The sequence below is a fragment of the Vicugna pacos genome, chromosome 17 (assembly GCF_048564905.1).
Source record: "Vicugna pacos chromosome 17, VicPac4, whole genome shotgun sequence".
Classification (NCBI taxonomy): domain Eukaryota; kingdom Metazoa; phylum Chordata; class Mammalia; order Artiodactyla; family Camelidae; genus Vicugna; species Vicugna pacos.
The window spans coordinates 12,551,280-12,575,451 of NC_133003.1; the positions used below are offsets into that span (position 1 = coordinate 12,551,280).

The 24,172-nt window shown below is 45.1% G+C and overlaps 1 protein-coding gene across 5 annotated transcripts in view; it reads left to right on the forward strand.

Moving 5' to 3' along the window:
- ARPP21 (cAMP regulated phosphoprotein 21) overlaps positions 1 to 23,544 on the forward strand; it is a 425,580-nt gene extending 402,036 nt beyond the window's left edge. For 4 of the 5 annotated variants that reach the window (XM_072940966.1, XM_072940969.1, XM_072940967.1 and 1 more), the window contains 2 exons: positions 20,873 to 21,021; positions 22,767 to 23,544. In XM_072940966.1, coding sequence (XP_072797067.1) covers positions 20,873 to 21,021; positions 22,767 to 23,000 — 383 coding nt within the window. In that variant the 3' untranslated portion in view covers positions 23,001 to 23,544. Of the gene's footprint in view, positions 1 to 1,961; positions 2,429 to 20,872; positions 21,022 to 22,766 lie in introns of those variants that run through there. The other variant, XM_072940970.1, reaches the window with a different exon arrangement.
- The last annotated feature ends 628 nt before the right edge of the window (positions 23,545 to 24,172 follow it).

The following is a 24,172-nucleotide window of genomic DNA, read 5'->3' on the forward strand; positions in this document are numbered from 1 at the left end:
AATAATGCCAGGCCGCTGAGGAGTTATCAGTCATGAAATCTCATCATCTAAGCTTTCCGAGGGCCCTCACCTGCTGAAACACCAACTTTCCTTAATTAAAATTTTATTCTCAAAAGAAACAGCTCTATGTGTTTTTTAGTTAGTTAATAATGAAACTAATTATTGTGGCTCTGCTGCATCTTTGGCTCCATTTATTTAAACATGGGCATTTGTAGCCTTGTGTTCCCTGGCCACGCTAGGAAGGCAGAGCGTCCGCTAAGCTGATGTTTTTATTGGGAAGTTCTGCCCACTCCATCCAGAAGTAATCACTTTTGTAAGACAGTGTCCACGTCCAGCCTTTGCTGGTAGTTATATAAATGGGGAGTCACAAAAACCTAACAGCCCAGGAGGGTGTTTTTATTTTAATGTGTCTGAAGTAGGATGGAGAACATCCCCCCCAAATGTGCTCACCAATTTCATAACAGATGAGAAAGGATCTCCCAAATGACAAGCAGTTAAAAAAAAAAAAACATGGCTGGAAATATTACTAAATGAGAAACATTTGAAATGTTGTACTTTACACTTCGGGATGTCCGTATGAGGACAGCTCTGCTTCTGTAGTCAGCCCACAAAGGCTTCTCCAAGGAGCCTCTCTCTCCTGCTGCTGGTCTCTCCTGGATCCGTCCTGGGTGCCTGAGCTTGTCTGAGGGACATGACATGGCTCTTCATCGGTGCAGACTTACTCCTTGTGAATTCCTCAAGCCCCGCCCCCCCACCTTCCTCCCTACCCCCTCCCTCCCTGCCACTTCCTTTTAATACTTAGGATCTTGCTGGAAGAGTGTATTGAGAAGTTGACTCTGTCTGAACAGTGTTATCTTTGAATGATAAAGGAGAATTGTTCCTCTCTACCCTAGAGCAGGAGTTTTAAATTTTGGATTTTGTGACCGGGTTTCTGGAAGGGAAGTTTTATGCAGACTGTTTTTTGTATGTGCTCAGGGACAATGGACTAGAAAACGGGCTTAGGACTTGCATTATACCCTGTATGTAAATGCATGTTTTCAGTGGGATCCGTGGCTGTTCTGTCAGTGGTCTTGGTCAGTAAACTTCTCATGGTTACCACTGTTTTGCTGCCCACTTTTCCCCTTTCAATGGCTAGTGAGGAAATTTAGCAGCAGTTCCCCAAAACGTGGACATAAGGGCTTCTGGAAGTTGCTGTTGTTAAAAGCAGTAAATATGTCAACTTAAAGAGGATTAATGCATCAGATGATTGATTGTAAGCACCCCTCATCCTCCCCATCCCCACCCCCCAAAAAAAGGAATTCAGCAGACGCATTCTGAGTGGGTACAGATTAGATGAGGGAGTTCGTCCGTGACTCACTCGGTCAGTCTTTCTTTTTGGCAGTTTTGAACCTGGTTATCTGCCAAACTAAGGTAAATAGTTTCAACTTGAAGCTACACATTGTTATGCATAAGGGAGCACTGGTTCAAGACAGGAAGAGAGAACAACAAACGTTGCAGTGCAATTTAAAAAGAGCACAAAAAAAGAGTGCAGTTTCTCTAAATTCATATCAGTAAAAATCTTTACTAGATTCCTAAAAATGTCTATGTATATGTATACATATGCAGACACATGTATGTGTGTGTAAACATTGTGTGTGTGTTACACCTTTTTATAGTAACTGCAGAATTTCTCATCTGAACCCACTCATTTGCGAGTGAAAAGGAATGCTATTAATAACTACACTAGAGTCACTGGAATTAACAGACATATGTGGCCGATATATAAATGCAATATTTGTCTCTTATTTAAAAAAAACTGTTAGAAGTGAGGGAGTTAGATTTTAACCTTTATTCTGTGTCCCTTTGGACAATATATATTAAATAAAATTGATGATTAGGAATAAATAAATAAATACACTCCAAAGTTTGAGAGAGGAAAATAATGACATTTATATCCAATCTGGTTTTTTTGTTTCGTTTAGGAAGAGTCAAGGCTGTCTGTCGCCAACCGTGGGTTCTGTGTGGGTACGTGCTTGCAGGGATCCTTCTGTCTTACCTCATCAATTGGAAACAAAACATGAAAATCATCAAAGCAAGCCAGTTGATTGCTAATGCGTAAAGTGGAGCATTTCCAAACATCAAGTCAAAAATCATTTTTAAAAAACCTAGTTTGGTAAATTGTTTTTTAAGTGGAGGGACTGGGGATTGATACCAGGACCTTGTGCAAGCTAAGCATGTGCTCTTCCACTGAGCTGTAACCTCTTCCTCCCTCCCCACTTTGATACTTTAACATGCCTTTCACTGAAATGCCCATTTTATTATTCGTTTAGTCCCCAAGCTCAACATTTTGAAAGATACTTGTTCACAAACCATAATTTTTTTTTACTTACATCATTAAATAGGAAGCAATGAAACATCATGGGTCACTTGTTAAATGGGGCAAAGTAAAACTGGTCCAGATAAATCATGAGGGCTATTAAATACTGCACTTGAAAGAGAACTGTAACACAATCAATAATACGTTCATTGGAAATAGAGTTTTCTCCTAAAATCACTCACTTAATCATTGAGCACAAAAAGATAGTACAAAATGGCTAGGTTAGAAACATTCATAAAGTGGAGGAGTGTCTGTCGTTCGGCAAGCATCTCAGGAGGTCTGGGTGCTGGGATGCACTGTGACAGCCTGAGGTGGCGGGAGGTGGGTCCCCAGGGAGAGCAGCTGCCCCCCGGGAGCCGAGAGGGGCCTGCTGCTTTTGTCTGTCCGTGACGTGATGCGAGGGGCTCCATCCAGTAAGTCACCAGGAGAAGATGGAAAGGCATCTGCGTGAACCCAGGGTTCCCTCAGCCCCCTTTGCTCTGAGACAGCGTTAGATGAAGGGGAGCTCTTTGTTCTGAGTCCCCTGATGCAGCCCCTGGCAGGGGTGAGCACAGCTTTGATTAAGAGACAAGACAGAGCGGGGGACCAGGTCTGTTGCTTACATGGGAACAGAAAGAGGCCTCGCCTTTCTCCGGGTCTTCGGTGATAAAGGCGAAGCAGAGCCTCTACACCAAGGATACAGCACGTTGCCTGTCTTAGAGTTACAACCCAGGAATCGGTGTTCCGCCTGTGCTGGGCGCCTGGACCCGCCTGCCTTTCCAGATGGCCCCTGCCTGGCTGCGCGCTCCCCAGGTACGACCAGCTGGCCCCTCCCACCCCTGCTGCACTGGGCGCTGTGCCTCCCTCACGTTCAGAGCTGCTTCTGCTGCCTTTTGCTACACGAGATCACACTTTTCATATAAACCAAGGTCAGAAGAGCACCGCCACGGTCGTGTCCCCCACGGACGGTGCCGCATGACCACGCTGGGCTCACAGGCAACGTGTGCTACTGGAGCCTGAACCTTGTCAGCTGGAGGGAGTGGTCCCAGGAACTTCTTTTGTCATTTGGGGTCCTTCCTGGTATTATCAACGCCCAGTTTGTTCTTCGTTTAAGGTACAGTTCTGCAGGGAGTGAAAATACTGTCATTTGCATAGCATCATTGGGAGGAAGGATGCCAACTATGTGCAGTAAATGCCACGTGCGGAGGAACGTGTGAGTCGTGTTACTGGACATCTACTTGACCTTCATAAAAGCCTGGGGAAGTTGGGAAGTGGTAGCACCCAGTTAACAGGCAAGCAAAACAAAGTTCAAAGACAGTAGATAACTTCCCAGTCACCAAGCTAGTGGGTGGAAGAGTCAGCGATCAGCCCCTTGTCTGCCTGATTACAGAGCCCGTGAGTTTGCTATAGGAAGCAGAAACTCCTTAGATTTCACAGCAGAACGCTAATTTGAAGCCCCATTTAAGTATCCTTTCATACTATTCTGTCTTGCTGATAATTCCTTTAAAGACTTGAAACAATTCTGGCGACATGTATCAAACCTGAGACTAACATACAGCAGAGTATTTTCTAAACCAAACATGCTTGGGGAATGCACAATCCGTTAGGCCCATTGTAGAAATAAACTAGACCTTCCTTCTTTTCTTTTTAATTTTCCCTGAAGTATCTTTTGCCCATTGTTGTCCCTTTGATCTCAGCCACCTGGTTCTACAGCCAGCCAAAGAAAATGTCCAATTCCACAAAATGAGCCGTACAGCTTGAGTTGAATCATAATTTAACTTTTTTTTCCTTTGGCAATATACTTAAACAGTAACGTTACTTTATACATAGTACTTCCTAAGTTGTTATTATCAATTCCCTCCAAACATTGCCATTTCCTCAAAATGGAAAGGCAAGCACTGGGGTAAAGAGTCAAATATCCTGCCCTAATATCCAACAATGTATGCATTTGAGAGTTAACATTTACTTAATTGCTGAAGCAGTCATGCTAAGTGCGTAGTCTGACATATTATCAGGTGTTCATAAAGGTAATTTCTGAGGGGCAAAAAATCTATCAAACCAAGAGACTACTCTGCTAAAATCATTATCCAGATGTCTTTAAAATCTTCATCCGATCAGGACGGCGCAGCAGCTTGGGGAGTGTGGCCTGGCACAGGAATGCGTTCCTTGCACTTTTTGAAGGGAAGGAGGTGCCGATTACTCTCTGCTTTCCTCTCCTCTCGTCACACAGCCATTCTCCATCCTTGTCCTCTGACCCACAGACTGCATCTTCAACATCCTTTGTCCTGGGGCTTCCAGGTGGGTTTTGCTAATGGACGCGGTCAGCAGCAGGAGCTGGCGCTGGGGGGAAGGGAGAGCTCAGGCTCTCCAGCTGGCCCTCCCTCCCTGGCCGTGCAGCTGGTTGTCCATGGGGCCCCTTAGGCACCTACTGGCTTCCGGTCCCACTGGCTCCTCCCCTAAGACCTTCAGGCTGAGGGGAGAAAACACTTGTTCTGTTGTTGGGCTCTGGGTACCTCCCTCTCCTGTTGGTCCCTGAACCTGCCTATGCATTTGGCCGTGCTCTTTATTAACATCTCCTCAGCTGAATCACTGGAGTGGAATCCTGTTGCCTGCCAGGACCTGGAGCTGGGGTTGCGGGTGCGTATCGAGGGGAGAGAAATGAGCAGAATGACTGACATAATTCAGGCCCTTCTGGGCTCCATGGCCCTAAACAACCTACCCAATTCCTTCTGCTTCGTTTCCATCCTCTGTAAAATGAGACTGATAAAGGCACCCACTTCTAAAGGGCTGAGCTCAGTGAGCACAGACAGGTGCACGCAGTAAAGATACGATTCATTAGCTTGGATGAAGAAAGAGGAGCGCGGGTGTCCCCTGGTTTGAGTTGGTGCAGGCCCAGTGCGTGACCTCCTGGGAATGCTGCCTGTCAGTGACTGATTGCCGGTATCTGTATCTCAACACTGGGGTGCAATCGGGCTGATGATTTCAAAAGAGATGATTTGATGCTGTTTTTCCCCAACTCATGATACGTCCCTTGAATCTCCAGACTTTAATTTTCTTTCCGCCTGATGCCTTCCTATGTTTTATCTCAGAAAGGTCTGCTGGGAGCTACTGGAAACAGGCTTGTGAGCTCCAGTTTACATACACGAGGCATATCCTCCAAGCTTGTGGTGGTAATGTAACAGCGGCAGAGCTGACACGTGTGGTTGGGAAACAAAAATATTCTTAGTCCGTCTGTCTTATTTTGAGGAAGCACTATAGCATGGATGCTGGCAAAGTGACTAACAGGGAAATGGGATGTAGTCCCCAGTCGATGAGAAATTCTGTGTGGGATCCTGCAGGTGCCTTCTTAGCTGTCTGAACCTCAGCTTCCTCACCCAGAGCTTGCCGGCCCAGGAGATTTCCATGTCCATTGTCCACTCAGGCTGCATGGCTGCAGGCTTAGGGGGTCCAAGGAGAGACAAAATGAAGGAACTCCAGCTGTATTCTGGATGAGGGAAAAGATAGAAGGTCCAGGTTTCCTGTCTGCTTTTCTTTTATGCCAAATGAAGATGGAGGAACAGTTGCAAGGGAGCATCAGCATCGGTTAGCAAACTCACAGTTATGTCCAAAAGATACGAGGCTGCAAAAATCCGGTTTGGTTTCCCAGATGCCTCGCCAAGTGCTAACAGATAGATCTGAGAATGCCAGAGGACGTCTCAGGTGCATTTTCTTCCCCTCCCTCCCCCCTTTCAAGCCCCACCCCGCATTTCATCCTCCTTTCCTTTCTGGGGCCCGTCCCTGCTTCCATCCTCCCCATAGCATCAGATGGAATTAGAAGACTGTGCTGGGCCCTCTTGATTTGCTGCAGGAAATAATTCGTATATTTCCAGAGGCAAAGGGGTAAGAGAATAGTTGGCATCTGGTCAGCTTTGTCTTCATTCTGCTGTGATGGTGATAAATTATTTCCCTTTGGCCACCTTGCATGCCTCAGCAGGGATCAGGGCTCTCTGTTCTGAGTCCACTGCTTCTGCATTCTTTTCCTTCAGGCTTTTTGCTTGTTGGCTTGTTTTCCATTATGTGGCACTGTGGGAGTCATTTAGGGTGAGTGCGGTGAGGGCGGTTTCTTTATCAACATCATCAATAAATGTCCTTGAGGCGTTGAACATAGGATTCGGGGCTAGAGCCGAGATGCTTAAGATTTGCATCCTTTTCCAGATTATAATCTAATCTGGGAGGCAGGACCTCAATGAGTAATACAATTTAAGTCAAGTTCATACTAGGTGGAAAGTGCAAGGGGAGGGCAAAAAAAGGGCAGCCAGGCACACTGGTCGTTGCCAGATACTCAGTCCCTGGGATGGGTCTTACAAGAGGGGTCTTAGGACTGACACCTCTTAAGGAAAGGATTGTCCCCATTTTACAGATAAGGAAAATGAAGTCACGGGGAGAGATGGCCCCGCAGAGGGTGTGAGGTGCCAGATCCCATCACCCACTCTGTGAAGTGAATTAAACGAGAGGGATCCAGGAAGAAGTGTTTGTAGAGAGCCGAGGCCTGGTAGTCATTCCAGTGTGGTCCCCAAAGCCACAGCATCAGCCTCCCCCGGGAACTTGTCAGGAAGGCACATTCTCAGGCTCCACCCAGACCTACCGAATGAGAACTCCTGGGGGTTGGAACCTAGCAATGTCTTTTCACTGGTTTACATAACCAGCTTATTCAGAGACAGGGAAATGTTGCAAACCATTTACCAGGGGAAGCAGTCCCTGCAGGGCGGGAAGCAGGCACTCAGAGGTGGAGCGAGATAATGTGGCAGGACTGAGCGGCAGGAACCTCGAGAATCCAAAGCTGTGAGAAGGCAGCATGCTAACCTCATTGGGAAGCATGGGCCTGGCTGAGCACCCTCTCAGTCCTTCGGTCCTTCTAAGAGTAGCCTGGTGTCCCGCCAAGGACAGAACCTCAGCTCCTCAGCTGGTTCTCCTTGACCCAGTGTGTTTGCATCAGCTCATCACATGGAAGACAGCAGGCAACAGAGGCTGTGACTGTCTTAGAAGGCTCCTGCTCTGCCGGGTGCTGATGAAGCATTTCACCATGATGAAACGAGTGTTACTCTGGCCTGCCTTGGGGGGAGGGGAGCCGGCAGCAAATCATCTGAGTCATCTCTCTTCCTACCCTGGAGCAGGCCATTAAAAAAAGGAAACTGCTTTGTCACGGTGGAGACAGCGTGCCTTAGAGGCGTGACTGAAAGCGTTTTCACAATAGACCACTTGTTCTTCAAGTTTATTTTTCACTTTCATTGCTGTGCAGTAGGATTTCAGTGTGACCATACCTTCCAATCCCAGCAGCTGAAAAGGGAAGCACGTTTATCTTTGTGTGGCCAGGGCTGAAGATTTCTAACTGTTGTCTCAATCCAGATAAAAGCCAAGCTTTTAAATAACAGTTCTCCACGTGGTGAGATTAAAGACTGTTCTTGTTGCTGTTAGCAAGGATAATCAAAGTTGATCATGTAGATGAACAGGAAGTATCTCTTTGTTACTTGGAGTTGTGATATTATCGGGTGCCCAGTGACTTTACTGTGGGGGGACCTGCTGGAATATTGATGAAGAGACAGAATAACCGGGAATTAGAAGTAATGTTTCCTAAAGTCTATAGTGAAAACTTTACTAATGTTTATCCCCAAATTTTCTTAGAGAACATTGGTTATGGGTAGAATCATACATTTATACCACGTTTGTTGTGTGTGTGTGTGTGTTTTACTTGAAGTACAGTCAGTTAACAATGTGTGAACTTCTCGTGTACAGCATACTGCTAGTGATAGACATTCATATATTCATTTTCATATTCTTTTCACCGTAAGTTACTACAAGATATTGAATATAGCTCCCCGTGCTATACAGCCTGAACTTGTTTATCTGTTTTATATATATTAGTTGGTATCAGCAAATCTCTAACTCCCAATCTATACCTTCCCCACCCCCACCCCTGGTAACCACAAGTTTGTCTTTTATGTCTGTGAGTCTGTTTATTTGGTTAATTAGTTTGTCTTTTTATTTAAGATTCCACATATGAGTAATACGTATTTTTCTTTCTCTTTCTGGCTCACTTCACTTAATGATGATCTCTGGGTCCATCCACGTTGCTGCAAATAGCATTATTGTATTCTTTTTATGGCTGAGTAGTATTCCATTGTATAAACATACCACACCTTACTTAACCAGTCATCTGTTGATAGACATATGGGTTGTTTCCATGTCTTGGCTATTGTAAATAGTGCTGCTGTGAACACTGGGGTGTAAATGTCTTTCTGAATTAGATTTTTCTCCAGATATATGCCCAGGAGGGGGATTGCTGGATCATATGGGAAGTCTATTTTTAGTTTTTTTAAGGAACTGCCACACTGTCCTCCAGAGTGACTGCACTAATTTACATTCCCACCAACGGTGTAGGAGGGTTCCTTTTGCTCCACAGCCTCTCCAGCATTTATCATTTGTAGACCTTTGAATGATGGCCATTCTGACTGTTGTGAGGTGGTATCTCATTGTAGTTTTGATTTGCATTTCTCTAACAATCAGTGATGTTGAGCATCTTTTCATCTGCTTGTTGGCCATCTGTATGTCTTCTTTGGAGAGGTGTCTGTTTAGTTCTTCTGCCCATTTGTTGATTGGGTTGTTTGTTTTTTGATATTAAGGTGTATGAGTTGTTTGTGTATTTTGGAAATTAGTCCCTTGTCTGTTGCATCATTTGCAACTATTTTGTCCCATTCTGTAGGTTGTCTTTTTGTTCTGTTGATGGTATCCTTAACTGTGCAAAAGCTTTTAATTAGGTCCCATTTGTTTATTTGCACTTTTAGTTCCATTACTCCAGGAGCTAGTTCCAAAAATATATTGCTGTGATTTATGTCCAAGAGTTTTCTGCCTATGTTTTACTCTAGGAATTTTATACTATCTTACATTTAAAGGTATAGTCTGTGGTAGAGTATATGCCTAGTAAGCACCAGGTCCTAGGTTCAGTCCCCAGTACCTCCATTAAAAAAATAAACCTAATTACCTCCCCCCACCCCAAATAAGAACAATTTAAAAAAATACATCTTTAATATAAAACAAATTAAGTTGAATCCATTTTGAGTTTATTTTTGTATATGGTATTAGAGAATGTTCTAATTTCGGTCTTTAACAGATAGGGGTCCAGTTTTCCCAGCACCACTTATTGAAGAGACTGTCTTTTCTCCATGGTGTATTCCTGCCCGCTTTATCGGAGATGAATTGACCATAAGTGTGTGGGTTTATCTGGGGGCTTTTCATCCTGTTTGTTGTGATCACTGTAGCTTTCAGTATAGTCTGAAGTCAGGGAGCATGATTTCCCCCAGCTCCATTCCTCTTTTTCAGGATTGTTTTGGGTATTCGGGGTCTTTTGTGTCTCCATACAAATTTTAACTTTTTTTTGTTCCAGCTCTGTGAAAGGTGTCATTGGTAATTTGATAGGGATTGCACCGAGTCTGCACATTGCCTCGGCAGTATGGCCGTGTTAACAGTATTGATTCTTCCAATCTAAGAACACAGTGTATCTTTCCATCTGTTTATGTTGTCTTCAGTTTCTTTCATCAATGTCTTAGTTTTCAGAGTACAGGTCTCTTGCCTCCTGGGGTAGGTTTATTCCTAGGTATTTTATTCTTTTTGGTGCGATGGTCAATGTTACTATTTCCTTAATTTCTTTTTCTGCTACTTAACTGCTAGTGTATAGAAATGCAACTAATTTCTGTATATTAACTTTGTATCCTGCAACTCTGCCAAATTCATTGATGAGTTATAGTAGTTTTCTGGCCACTTCTTTAGGGTTTTCTATGTGTAGTGTCATGTCATCTGCAAATAGTGACACTTTACTTCTTCCTTTCCAATTTGGATTCATTTCTTTTTTCTCTGACTGATTAATATTATTTTGGAGGTCCAAACCATAGCAAATAAAAGTGAGACTGGTCATCCTCGTCTTATTCCTGATCTTAGAGGAAATGCCTTCAGCTTTTCCCTGTTAAGTATAATGTTAGCTGTGGGTTTGTCATATATGGCCTTTGTTATGTTGAGATATATTCTGTTTCTGCCCACTTTCTGAAGTTTTCATCAATGAATGTTCGAATTTCATCAAAAGATTTTCCTGCATTTATTGGAGTGATCATACGGGTTTTTACTCTTCAGTTTGTTACTGTGTGTTTCACACTGATTGATCTTCAGATGCTAAAAACTCCATGTATCCCTGGGATAAATCCTGCTTGATCATGATGTCTGATCCCTTTAATGAATTGCTGGAGTCGACTTCCCTCTATATTCATGTGTTATTAGCCCATAATTTTTGTGTGTGTGACATCTTTGTCTGGTTTTGCTATCAGGGTAATGATGACCTCATAGAATGAGTTTGGAAATGTTCCTTCCTCTGCAATTTCTTGGGATAGTTTCAGAATAGGTGTTAACTCTTCTCTAAATGTTTGGTGGTAGAACTCACCTTTGATGCCATCTGGTCCTGGACATTTGTTTGTTGGGAGTTTTTAGATTGCTGATTCAATTTAAGTTCTGGTGACTGGTCTTCACAGTCTATTTCTTGCTGGTTCCCTCCTGTCAGATTGAACCTTTCTAAGAAATTGTCCATTTCTTCTAGGTTGTCCTTTTTCTTGGTGTATAGTTGCTCATAGCAGCCTCTTATGATCCCTTGTATTTCTGTGGTATCGGCTGTAATGTCTCTTTATTGATTTGGACCCCCCCCCCTTTTTGATGATTCTGACTAAAGGTTTATCAGTCTTGTTTATCTTTTCAAAGAACCAGCTTATAGTTTCATTGATCTCTTGGTGGTTTTTTAGTCTCTGTTTCATTTATTTCTGCTACTAACTTTAGGTTTTGTTTGTTCTTCTGTCTCTAGCTGCTTTAGGTATAAGGTTGGGTAGTTTACTTGAGATTTTTCATGTTTCCTGAGGTAAGCTTGTATTGCTATAAACATCCATCTTAGAATTGCTTTTGCTGCATCCCAGAGGTTCTGGATCGATGCGTTTTTGTTTTCATTTCTCTCAAAGTAGTTTTTGTTTCCTCTTTGATTTCTTCAGTGATCTGTTGGTGGTCTAGTAGCATATCGTTTAGCCACCATGTGTTTGCAGTTTTTGCAACTGTTTTCTTGTAGATGATTTCTAACCTTAGCATTATGGCTGGAAAAGACACTTGGTATGACTCCAGTTTTCTTACGCTCACTGAGGCTGGCTTCGTGGGCCAGCATGTGGTCGATTCTGGAGAATGTTCCATGTGCACCTGAGAAGAATGTGTGTTCTGCTGCTTTAGGATGGAATGTTCTATAGATCTCAATTAAGTCCATTTGGTCCAATGTGCCTGTATTTCCTTATTGACTGAATGCTCTGTCTGATGGAAGTGGGGTGCTAAGGTCCCCACTGTTACTGTTACTGTCAATTTCTCCTTTTATGTCTGTAACACTTGCCTATTATCGTGAGGTGCTCCTCTGTTGGGTGCATGTATATTTACAATGGTTATATCCTCTTCTTGGATTGATCCCTTGAACATTATGTAGTGTCCTCCTCTGTCTCTTGTAACAGTCTTTAAATTGTTCTGTCTGATGTAAGTATTGCTACCAGCTTTCTTCAGGTCTCTGCGTGGAGTATCTTTTTCCATTGCCTCACTTGCAGCCTGCATGTGTCTCTGCCTCTGAGGTGGGTCTCCTGTAGACAGCAGATACTGGGTCTTCTTTTTGTATCCATTCAGCTAGTCTGTGTCTTTTGTTTGGATCATTTACTCCATTTACATTTAAGGTAATTATTATGATGTATATTCTTATTGCCATTTAAAAAATTGTCCTGGGTTTGTTTTTGTAGGTCTTTCTCTCTTCTTTTCGTTCTCTCTTCTTGTGGTTTGATGACTAGCGAATTTCCTTAAACATGTGTTGTAAAGCTGGTTTGGTAGTGTTGAATTCTTTCACCTTTTGTTTATCTGTGAAGCTTTTGATTTCTCCATGAAGTCTGCGTGAGAGCCTTGCTGGGAAAAGTATTCTTGGTTATAAGTTTCTCCTTTTTATCACTTTAAGTGTATTGTGCCCCTCCCTCCCTTCTGGCCTGTAGTTTCTGAAAAATCAGCTGATAACCAACCTTATGGGAGAGTTCCCTTGTATGTTATTTGTTGCTTTTTCTTGGTGACTTTAGTGCTTTTCCCTAAGCCCTGTAAATCTGATTACTGTGGACCCTGGTGTGCTCCTCTTTGGGCTGATCCTGTGTGGGACTCTCTGCACTTCCTGGACTTGGGTGACACTTTCCTTTCCCAAGTTAGAAAGGTTTTTGGTTATTATCTCTTCAAAACTTTTCTCAGGCCCTCTGTCCCTCTCTTCTCTTTCTCGGACCCCTGTAATGAGTATTGTGTCTTTCATGATGTCCCAGAGTTCTCTTAAACTATCCTCATTTCTTTTTATTCTTTTTTCTGTTCTGCAGTAGTTATTTCCACTAATCTGTCTTCGAGCTCATTGATCTGTTCTTCTGCCTCATTTAGTCTAGTCTTGGTTGTTTCTACTGTGTTACTCATTTCATTAATTTTATTCCTCAACTCTGGGTATTCTTTATGTTTTTGAACTCTTTGCTAAAAACTTTACTCTGTGTATCTGTGCTCCTCCTGAGTTCTCTTAACATCTTCACCATCATAACTCTACACTCTCTCTCTCTCTCAGACAGAGGGCCTGCCTCCTCATCCCTCATTTCCTCTTCCGGGATTTTATCTTGTGCCTCAGCCTGGGAGATGTTCCTCTGTGCCTCATCTTGTCTAACTTCCTATCTGTATTTCTAGGTAGGTCAGTTCCATTTCTCAACCTTGTGGAGAAGTGGCCCTCTTGTGAGAGATGCCCTGTGTGTCCCAGCAGTACATACACTCCCCTCTTGTCACCCAAGGGCCAGGGCAGAGTCGGGCCTGTGTTTGTGGGTAATTCCACAGGCTGTGGGATGGCTGTTTTCTTATTTCTGGTATCTGCCCCCTGGTGGGTGAGGCTGGACTAGAGGCTTGTGCAGGTTTCCTGGCAGGAGGAGTTGGGGTGTGTCTAGAGGCGTTTGTGGCTCAGGAAGTCTGCTGATGGGGGAGTGGGGGGGGGATGCTGTGTTCCCACCCAGTATGTTGTTTGGCCTGAGGTTTCCCAGCCCTTAAGCCTACAGGCTGTTGGATGGGGCTAGGTCCTGGCGCTAATGACCCAAGCAAGATGTCAGCCTCCAGGAAAGCTCATGTAGATGAACACTCTCGGAATGTCTGCCACCAGCTTTTATGTCCCCTGGGTGAGCTGCAGCCGTCCCCTACCTCCCCAGGAGACTTCACAAAACCAGCTGGCATTTCTGGCCCAGGTACCTATAAAATCACTGCCTCTGCCGTTAGACCTGGCGCGCGCAAGATTGTGCACGCACTTCCTCAGAATGAATTCTGTTTCCCCAAGTCCAGTGGGGCTCCTAGAGCTAAGGCCCCCTGGCCTTCAAAACCAGCTGTTCCGGGGTCTCCCCTCCCAATGCTAGAACCCTGGGCTAGGAAGCCTGGCGTGGGGCTCAGCGCTCTCGCGTGGGAAACCTCTGCTACCTCATTAATCTTCAGCTTGTGGGTTGCCCGCCCGGGGGGGAACGGGGCCCGATTATATCACAAGCGCACCTCTCCTACTGTTCCACCGTGGTTCCCTCTTTTTGTTTCCACTTCAAGAGGATCTTTTTTGCTAGGTTCCAGTCTTTTTCTTCCCATGGTAGTTTAACAGTCAGTTGTGGTTTTGTCACAGTCACAAGGGGAGAGACGAGCTCATGGTCCTACTGCTCTGCCATCTTGACCAGAAATCTCGACCCCCTTGACTTCTGACCTCATGATTATCCTGTTCTAGCAGCAGATCAAAAGCAATGTGTCACTGAAATTATCCATCAGAGGGAGTGTGACTGTGGGGAATGTCTTGACTTTGCCCCCACCTTACCTCCAGGTGCCTCAACAACACTTTGCTGCCACCCGGCTCCAGGGAAGTGTGTCCGTAATCAACACCGGAAGAGGGGCAGACACGCGAGAATGCCACCTGGTCCTCCAAACCACACAGCCTCATTAGGAAGGTAGAAAGCCTGTGAGTCTTTCATGCAGCTCTTCTCCCTCTGGGTTGTGGAAGCTCTCTGGCTGTCAGCACAGCACTCGGGGCCAGGAAAGTTCAGAGAATTACTTCAATAATATGACAGCCTCTTCCATTTAAAATGGAATTCAGTGCTGGTGTTCCTCAGAGGCATTCATTGAAATTCTGTGCATGATCCATTCCTGTAGTCATTTAACGGTGTCTCTCATGTTTGCCCTGATTTAAAAAAAGAAAGAAAGAGAAAGAAAGCCAGCTTTGTACTTGCGATAACATGGAGCAGGATGGAGTAACTGTGAGGAAGAGGCCCCCGAGCGAGCAGTGATAGGACGGTTCATCTGATGTGTACGGCCATTAGAAAATGACCCACGCGTGGGCCTTCTCAGGGGACAGTGAAGAGGCTTTTAAGAATTACACTCTGTGCAGTATGAAAGCTAATGAGCAAAAGAGCAAGTAGGAAGACAAACGATGGCTCCAGGAAGCCTCGTTTCACTTCAGCTTTCCTCAAATTCATTAGGATGGACTGGCCATCCCCGGGCCAGGCGCTGCACCCTCTCCGTCCCCAGGCAGCATCCCTGCAGCCCACCCTGCTCCTGGGGAATTAAAACCACCACGTTAATAAATGGCGAGGAAAAGAAAGAGGACAGATGCAGACACTGCCAGTAAATGCAACGAAGGCAGACGTTTACACAAAGCTGAAAAAAAGGTCACTGTGGGCTTCAATAGCCACCCCCCCCTCCAAAAAAAGGGCAATTTTTTTATACTCCCTTTTTTGAATTTTTTGGACTGTCTTACGGTCTCTTCTTATAGAACAAAAAAATAGTGTCTTATTGTGAGGTCCAGGCTAAGTATTTTTATCCTATGTCTTACTTTTCTGACATGTTTGAAGATTTTAAAAAAAAGAAAAATGCCTTTCCAATCCAACCTGTACTGCTTTCTTTTTTGGTGCGGGGGAGAAATTAAGTGTGTTTTTAGAGGAGGTACTGGGACTGAACCCAGGACTTGTGCATGCCAAGCACGTGCTCCACCACTGAGCCATACCCTCCCGCGTACTGCTTTCTTGTTTTAAAAAATCCTATGTAGGGAGGTTTACACAGAGGCAAAATGCTTCAAAAGATACCCACCTTGCTTTTCAGAGCTGACCCCACTTAACCTCCGCTCCGGGAGCCAGCTCCGAGGAGCGGGAGGACAGCGTCTGAAGGCCCAGGAGTCGGGGGCCTGCCTTGGGGCCACGGACCCCCGGGCTCTGGGAAGCCTCTGTGCCTGTGGAGCTGTCTGGGTGTCTGCCCTCCACATGAGGGCATCCAGCATCCCGAGTCCGCTTCTCTGAAACGTCTGGTGGGTGGTACCTCTTCCAGGAAGCCAGAGACACTGTGACATCATACAGCATATCTACTCCCTGCCGCCAGCGCTTCCCGGAGCGCCGAGGTGCTGCAGGCAGATGAAGCCAGAGAGGCCCCCCCGTCGCAGAGACACTGCCCTCGTAATGCCGTAAGCTGGGGAACGAATCCACGGTGTTCACAGAATTAGCAAGATGATGAGCGCGGTCTCTGAACGCCCAGAGTACAGCCATCTCTCAGTGGCCAGGGGGTCGTGACTTCTCCAGGCCTCTACCTGACAGGCCAGGTGGCTTTGCAGTTTCTGTATGTCTTCTTTCACCTACTTTTATCTTTCAAACACCATCAAGGCTCTTTTTGTCTCCAAAGGCCCACTGACTTTCCCGGGGTGGGGGCAGCCGGTTGCCTTGTGCAGTCACATAACAGAACTGATGTTACATTTCCTGTGCAGGTAAGTATTTCTAACGTGGTATTTGAAGAGCACGTTGAGAAAACAATCCGGAGTATAGACAGTCTTCAACAATTGTGCGGAGAGCCGTTGTTTTAAATGGTCCTAGTAGCTGGAACAAAGTATCCACTTATTAGAAACTGATCAAGTAAAGGAAGGGACCAGAAGCCCTCTGACTCCCCCCACCCCACACAAGCTGACCGTCGGAGTGACACGAGTTGATACTGACCCGGTGGCTATGCCTCACCTTCAATTTTCTTTTGTTCTTCAACACTAGCAAGATCTTGTTCAACAGACTGTGGATCATAACTCTTGTCCTCTCTCCTTCATTGTTTTAACTGTTGAGAAAACAGTTCATGCACTGAGTACCTGCCACACCCCGGGGATTACGTTCAGGTATGAGAGGTATGCGAGCTGGGAGAATGCGGCCCGTCAGAACACCACAGCTTAAATTCTGACTAACTCTCCCTCCTCCTGGCTGGCTGACCCTGACAGGTTTCTCCATCTCTCTGAGTCACAGTTGTCTCTTTTGTCAAAAGGAGTTTAATAACACTGACTACCTCCCAGGATTGCTGTGACAGCAGAGTCCAAGGGCTTAATTTGTTGTTTGGATCAGAGTAAGTCATCAACAGCTGGTTAGCACCCCTGTAACGGAAAATCTTTCACGAAGATGAAAGTGTGGAGGAATTGATAGGAAACCAAGGAACAGAACCGGGCAGATGCAGAAAATAGTGCACTGTGTGAACTATTAAAAGTCTGCGAAGGGTTAGAAGCCAGTCCTAAATAAGCATTTTTCTTTTTTCATATTTTTCACCAGCAATGCTACAGCTGAACCACTGTAATTCCATCTGCAAACCATGTATGAAGGGCAGAGTTTTTGAATTGAGAATCAGTTTGTTGGTTCCTTAGAAACCTGGAGCAATATGTGTATGTTGGGTCATTCAAGATACAAGATGTTTTATATTGAGTAGGTTATTAACTTTCATCATTTGAAAAGACGGTCTGACCCCTAGTAAGAATACTTCACTCAACACAACAGGAGATTTACACGGCTTGGGCGGACTTGGGGGTTGATGAGAGCTGTCCAGTTCTCAACGACTTTGCTCTGTAGATACTTGTATTTGTCCTCTTAACTCACACTTCAAACTTCATAACCAACAAGAGCCAGGGAAACAAAACCCTGAAAGTACGGGCTACGACTGTGTAGTTTCATTCACTTCTAACGTGCTGACACTGTTACAGAGTGCTCAATTCGAACTTAAAATCATGGCCCTCACAATCTGCAATTTTTAATTCTGAATCAGTTTCCATTCTGATTTTTCATAAATGTGCTACATCAAGAGAAACATTTCCTGGACAGGATATTACTGAATTAGCCTCAAACTACAAATAGTATGCAATTACTGCTGTATTTCAGGTGAAACAATATTGAATTTTCAGATTTGTAAGATCTGGACATTTAAAATTTTATAATCTCTCAATCTTAACAGAGCTTCCTCTTTTACTGGCTAGGAGGCATTTGTCCATTCCTATCCTTTTTAACCCCAGAAAATAAATGATGCGTGCGACTTGAAAACGGAATTAACCTGGACTGAAAAAGGAACGATAAAAATAGCTAACGTCTTTATGATCTTCGCAGCAAGTCTGCAGGACAGACACTGTTGCTGTTTCTGTTTTGTAAGATGCATCAGAGCTTGCTAATCCTCCATAAATATGAAAATCTGATCATTTCACCACTAAGAACTGACAAACTGGAACATATTTCTCATTTCAACAGATGAGATAAGCAGGTTCCCAGCAGCACTGCCACCTCCACCTTCAGGCGGACGGTGTCCCGGGCAGACCCCGCCGGCTCCCTCTCAGGGCACTGCGCTCACGCTTCTATCGCTCTATCCCTGGACCGGGGCTAAGATGCCTCTTCCAGCCTTCCACCTCCAGGACCATTCTAATCTGCTGCCTACCTTCTGTCATACCATGCAAAGACATGTCCAGTGTAAATTTCTTGCCTGGAGAGCAAACTGAGGAGTGAACGGGATTCATGAATAAAAATTGGGCTTTCCTTACACTTAAGTTTTCCTTTGGAAAATGTACAGTGTTCTTCGTTCCCCACGTAAATCTGTATTTGCCTGAAGTATATGTACTGTGGGAAGCCCTGTGCGGAGTGGGGGGCCCACTGCTGTGCACGAATGCACACCAAAGTTCACAAATCATCAGGCGGGGGAGGCCTCCCTGCGCGCCACAGAAATGAACTGCCCCCTCCCAGGCCCTGCACCTTTCCTGGGATGACGCCACCCGACCTCCTCCCTTTCCTTTCCTTGAGTATTATTTGATATTACCTTCCTTTTCCAAACAAGATGCTCCGTGTTCTGTTCACCTTAACAGCTCTGTTATCATCAGACTTATTTTTCCCTTCACTCCAATTTTGTTTTGGACAGATGGGGGTCAGTAAGCAAACATACCATCTCTCCATGCAAGGCCACCGTCCCTTCCCTGCCCGCCCCCTCCCCTTTTCCTCTGCATACTGGCCGTGCGGCTTCTGCCACGGGACTGTGGACCAACTAGGCTATCACCCCAAGACCATATATAAGTCAGGGTTTTAAAAGACATTTCTCTCATTTTCAACCTGTACCTTGAATCTTCAGCCAGAAATAAGGCTCCCTTCTGTTGTCCACTGCATGGACGTGAGGGTGCGCTCACACGCCTGCTCTCTGCTGCCCCCCAGGAAGCGGGGAGGAGGGCTATCGGGCACGCGTGTTCAGACCGAGGTATTTGCTTATGTACATAAGTTCTTGCGCCAGTGAATTGGATGTGCCCAGAAAAAATGTCTTCGTAACAGTAAAACAGCAACAGACATTTTTCAGGGTCAGTGGATACATGAATTAGAGTGGGGTATCTAAACGGAAAATAAAAGGTTTTTGCAACTAAGCAACTAATGTTCAAAGAAATTTCTCTCTTGCACATAAGGCATCCTGGGCGGCAGAATGCCACCCTGGCGTGGCCTTTTAAGGCAAAGCTCTCGTTCCCAAGTCTGATGACTTTTCTATATTATATAAACTGCAAATATTGTTCCATAGTGTATATAATATAGAACACGTGTAACTCCTCTGAGCTGATGTTACTGGCATCAGATAGACCCGCAGAGCATATGAAAGGAAGGCCTGGACTGCGAACTACAGACACAGTGCACCTGCGGGGAAGATGGTCATTACCTTTCATGACAGTCTTAATATGTGTGGTGTCTTTACAAGAATTTAAAATAAGTCAGTAAGTTAACTATGAAAATGAAGTCAGGTGAGTAACGTGAACATAAAATAATGGGGCACGTGACGAGGGTCAAGGGATGACTTTCCAAATGACGCACTTGGTCTGCTTACCAGTGTGGGCACGGGCGGTCCTCCCCACGGGGCTGGTCCCCACACTTGGTCACTCGGCTGTTCCAAACCGACCACGCCTTGTTCCATCTCATTCAGTGAATGGAGCTGATCTGCTCTGATTCAGTGACTATTCGCCGGCCTTGGTTCCACAATATTTCTAGGATGAGTGAAAACATATTTTTCTGTCAGAAAAGGATCTCAAAGTGTTGCCTGTTTTGAAGACCTCCATTCAAACTCTCCTAGGCACTCACAACACAGGCTGTTTATAAACAATGCACATTGATTAGGAATTTTTCTTGACTCTTCATTTCTATTTTAAAAATCTGGTTGTAAAACTTTGCGTTGTAGAATCTTTAGAATCCTAGATTTTCTTCTCTGAGAAATGTACTAAGACAGGGGTCCCACTGACTCCTGGGCCCGCAGTACAGTTACTATGGGAGCTGGAAGGTTCTCCTTGTGCAGCAGGAAGTAAATCTGTTTCATTTCTCTATCACCATGTCATTTTCACCTCCCATCATAACTTTCTTCCCAATATTTATACAAACAGTTCACAGCCTGCAGCCTGCCTGCATTTTAAACCACGTCTTATGGTACGGATTAAAATAAGAAAGAAAAGAAACCTTACCAGTTGGCCCACTGGATGGAAATGAACAGACACAGTCTTTAACTGCTGTATTCTGTGTTATCTAGTATATGGACATGGTCGTTAAGTGGAGTGTTTTGCCAGAATGTCCTCAGGAGTTAGTGGTGAAACAGAATAAAAGCAACAACATTTCACTCACTGTTGTGTTTTCCTACAGCAATGAACATCGAATTATGTAGGGTAGTGACTCACACTGTTCAGTAGGGCCTCGGAAATAGAATGCGTCCTACGATGACAGGCTGTTTGGAAATCTCTGAGTGAGGTAGTGCAGAAAAGTCAGAGGGTAAGAGAATGAGTCGATTTAATTAGGAAAAACAACCCTGATAATGGGTGACTTCTCCAAATATCCCTGCTGCCAAAGCAGACGTCAAATATGAAAGGCGTAATGTGCAACTGTCAACTGACGTCTGCACCAGGAGGCATTCACCACGTCACAGTGTGCTCACTGGGCCCTTCTTAAGGACAGAAGCATCAGTGGATTTTTTGGAGTCATCATGGTCCACTCTCAGCAGCAAAAAATGCATCCATAGAAAACAAGCAGTCCTGATACGGGCAGGGGCTGAAATGCTGAGAGGCTGCCCTGTGAACAAGTACCCTTACCCCAAACAACACTGTCTTCATTCTTCTTGGTACAACCAGTTCAAAAGGTGCTTTTCTCTTCACAGGTTACCAGCCGGTGCTGTCTGGTCAGCAGGGGTTCCAAGGCCTCGTGGGGGTGCAGCAGTCGCCTCCCAGTCAGGGCGTGCTGAGCAGCCCACAGGGGGCTCCCGTGCAGAGCGTGATGGTCTCCTACCCAACCATGTCCTCTTACCAGGTGTGTGTCGGGCGCTTGGAAAACTGTGCTTTATAAAGTAGAATTTGCCAAAGTAGAGTCTGTGGGTCTGTCTCCCAGTCGGGTGGCCGGCTGCGTGGGTGCTGGGTGCAGTCACTGATGTTAGATTTTGAGTCAAGATTATAGTAGGTAGAAAATGGGAAATACCTATTTCTATAACTACAATGGCTTTTGAATTCCCTGCCAAGTGTGGTTCCGTATAAACTTTCCATTTATGGGAAAAAAAATTCCTTGGAGTTCTACTCCTGCTGAGCTTCGGGCATTCTATTGAAATGGCACTTACTAGGAGAAAGTCTCCGTGACAGATTTTCCTGTGTTGCTGTACATGAAGAAACTGTATTTCACTGCAAATGTAAGTTACAGGAGACTTTAACGTGGTATCTCAGCTTCAGAGGGCGTTTCTCGGACCTAACAATTGCACTTTCCAGACCAAGCCCACATTGAGTATTTAAAAAGTGCCCCTTTCTGTACTTCATACCCTGAAAAACACGGGGAGTGGAAGCGAAGGGCTAGGGAAGCACTACGTTCAGTTTAGCTGCACCAGGTACTTCTGGCCCCAGAGAACCGGTCCTCGGTCCTCCTGCACTGACAGTCCTTCACAGTGCGTCGGTTTGTACCTCCAGCTCCGTGAGATGTTCTCTAACCTGCAGGATGGGAAGGAGGGAGGTCCCTGGGACAAACGCCCCTTTTACACCTTGAATGGCTCCAGGCCACTCTGTCTGCAAAAGACCAGAATGGGAGCATGGCCTTCCGAAACCGAGAGAAATCCAGAATGGGAGGTCTAGACTGTAGTCCCTAGAGAGCCTGGAGCGAGGGAGGAAGGAAGGAGGAAGGAACTAACATTTCTGAGCATTTACTTCTAGCCAGACATGCCCCCAAAACTGGACATCATCCCTGCCATCTTTCCTGTGGCACTCTGAAGTAGGTGTCATTAGGCAAATGGAGTTAGAGAATCAGAGAGGTTGTCCAATGTTAAACAGCCAATAAAAGGTAGAGCTGGTCTATATACAACAGCCAAGACGCCGAAGCAGCCTAAATGTCCACTGACAGGACTGGATACAGAAGTTGTTGTGTGTGTGTACATATATGTATGTATGTACACACACACAGATACATAAACACACACACGCTGGAATACTATTCAGCCACAAAAAATGAAATGCCATCTGCAGCAACACGGATGGATCTGCAGATTGTCATGCCGCTTGAAGAAAGCCTGAAAGAGAAAGAAAAATACCATATGATATCACTTATATGTGGAATCTAATAAAAAAGACACAAATGAACTTATTTACAAAGCAGAAACAGACTCATAGACATAGAAAAGAAACTTATGGTTACCAAAGAGGAAAGGCGGGGAAGGGATAAATTGGGAGTTTGGGATTAGCAAACACTAACTACTGTATATAAGATAAATTAACAGGGTCCTTCTTTCTACTGTATATACAGCATAGGTCATTATATTCAGTACTTTGTAGTAACCGATAATGAAAAAGAATATGAAAAGAAGTATCTGTATCTAAGTAACTGGGGCCCTGCGCTGTGTACCAGACAGCAGCCCAACACTGTGAACTGACTGGACTTCAGTAAAAACAAAGGCAGAGCACGCTCGGTGACCTGTCAGGTCTAACCCAAAAGCTTGAATGTGTTTGATGACATCCCTGTAGCTCAGTGGAAATCCAAAAACCACCTGTTCATCCAGGGTTCTCTTCTGTGTCTCCTGACAGGTGCCAATGACCCAGGGTTCTCAAGGACTGCCCCAGCAGTCCTACCAACAGCCAGTCGTGCTGCCTAACCAGGCGGGCCCAGGGCCTCTCCCGGCCGCGGGGGTGCCCGTGTACTGCAGCGTCACACCGCCGACCCCTCAGAACAACCTGAGGCTGCTTGGCCCTCACTGCCCCTCCAGCTGCAGGACAAACTGTGCCAGCGTGAGCAACGCCGGGTGGCAGGTCAAGTTCTGAGCGCCCCGGCTGTGGTCCACTTCTCAAGACGGTACTCACGGCCTGGAAGGGAAGGGGAGCAAGGTGGGAGAGGCCGCCGGGGACTCAAGTATGCACTCCACACCCAAAGGACTGCTGCTGGTATTCTGTTTAAAAACAACAACAACAACAAACAAAAAACAAAGACTCATACACACGTTAGCTGGTTAATGGTGCATATTTCCGTCATGTCTGCTAGGTATGCCTTTATAGCTTAGCTAGTGACATGAATTCATCAAGGTAAGATTTTCTCCTACCACTGATCACCACTGTGTAGACGATAATATCCCTAATTTGGATTCTTAGTTTTGTACTTTGTGTTGAGTTTGTGATGCTAAAAGTATTTACAAATTATATACTGAAATCACACTGTACCAAAGCTGTAATGGAAAAGAAAAGAAAGGATGAATGGAAGGAATAATTTATATACACCATAGAGTTTTCTTTTTTTAATGGATATATAATGTATTGTAGTGTTTAATGAAAATAAAGCTATTTGACCTTACGGAGGAAGGTCATGTTTTTACCACCAGTGTGGTTCACTCTCTGTTTCAGTAAGTGCGGGCTTATGGCTCACTGTTAGCCCCTGTGGGAGCTATGTCATGAGTAACGCACAGAAAAGATGCTCCGGGGAGCTGCAGGGGGACTGCCATCACACTGGTAAGCAAACACTTAACTGCAGTTTCCTGATGTAATGCTAAGGGGTCCTGGAAATGAGATGACATCCTGCTCTTTCACTGACTTCACGTTTTTCAAATGTGTAACTTACTTTTAGTTTTAGGGCCACTGAATGCGTGTAGCTGTACTTCACCAACAAGGAGAAGCTGTGTCCTGGCTAACGGTGGCCCTGGACCAAACCCTGTTCCACCTTCATCGAGGCCCATCGCACACCTGGAAAACAAGAAGTCTTTGTTCAGAGGAAGATGAGAAGGGAGGGGCACGGTCTAATCCCACCCATTACAGTGGACGCACAGTGCATCCAGTATAAACCGTCACTAGTGTTGCCAGTGGGTCAGTAACTCAGAGGAGCTACTGTGATTAGTAGTTGTCCTAATATTTTAAAACAGGTAAAATATAGCAACACTTCAGTTACAAAGACAGAGCATTCACACTCACACACACACATTCGAAGCTGTTCCTGTCTAATCTCCAAA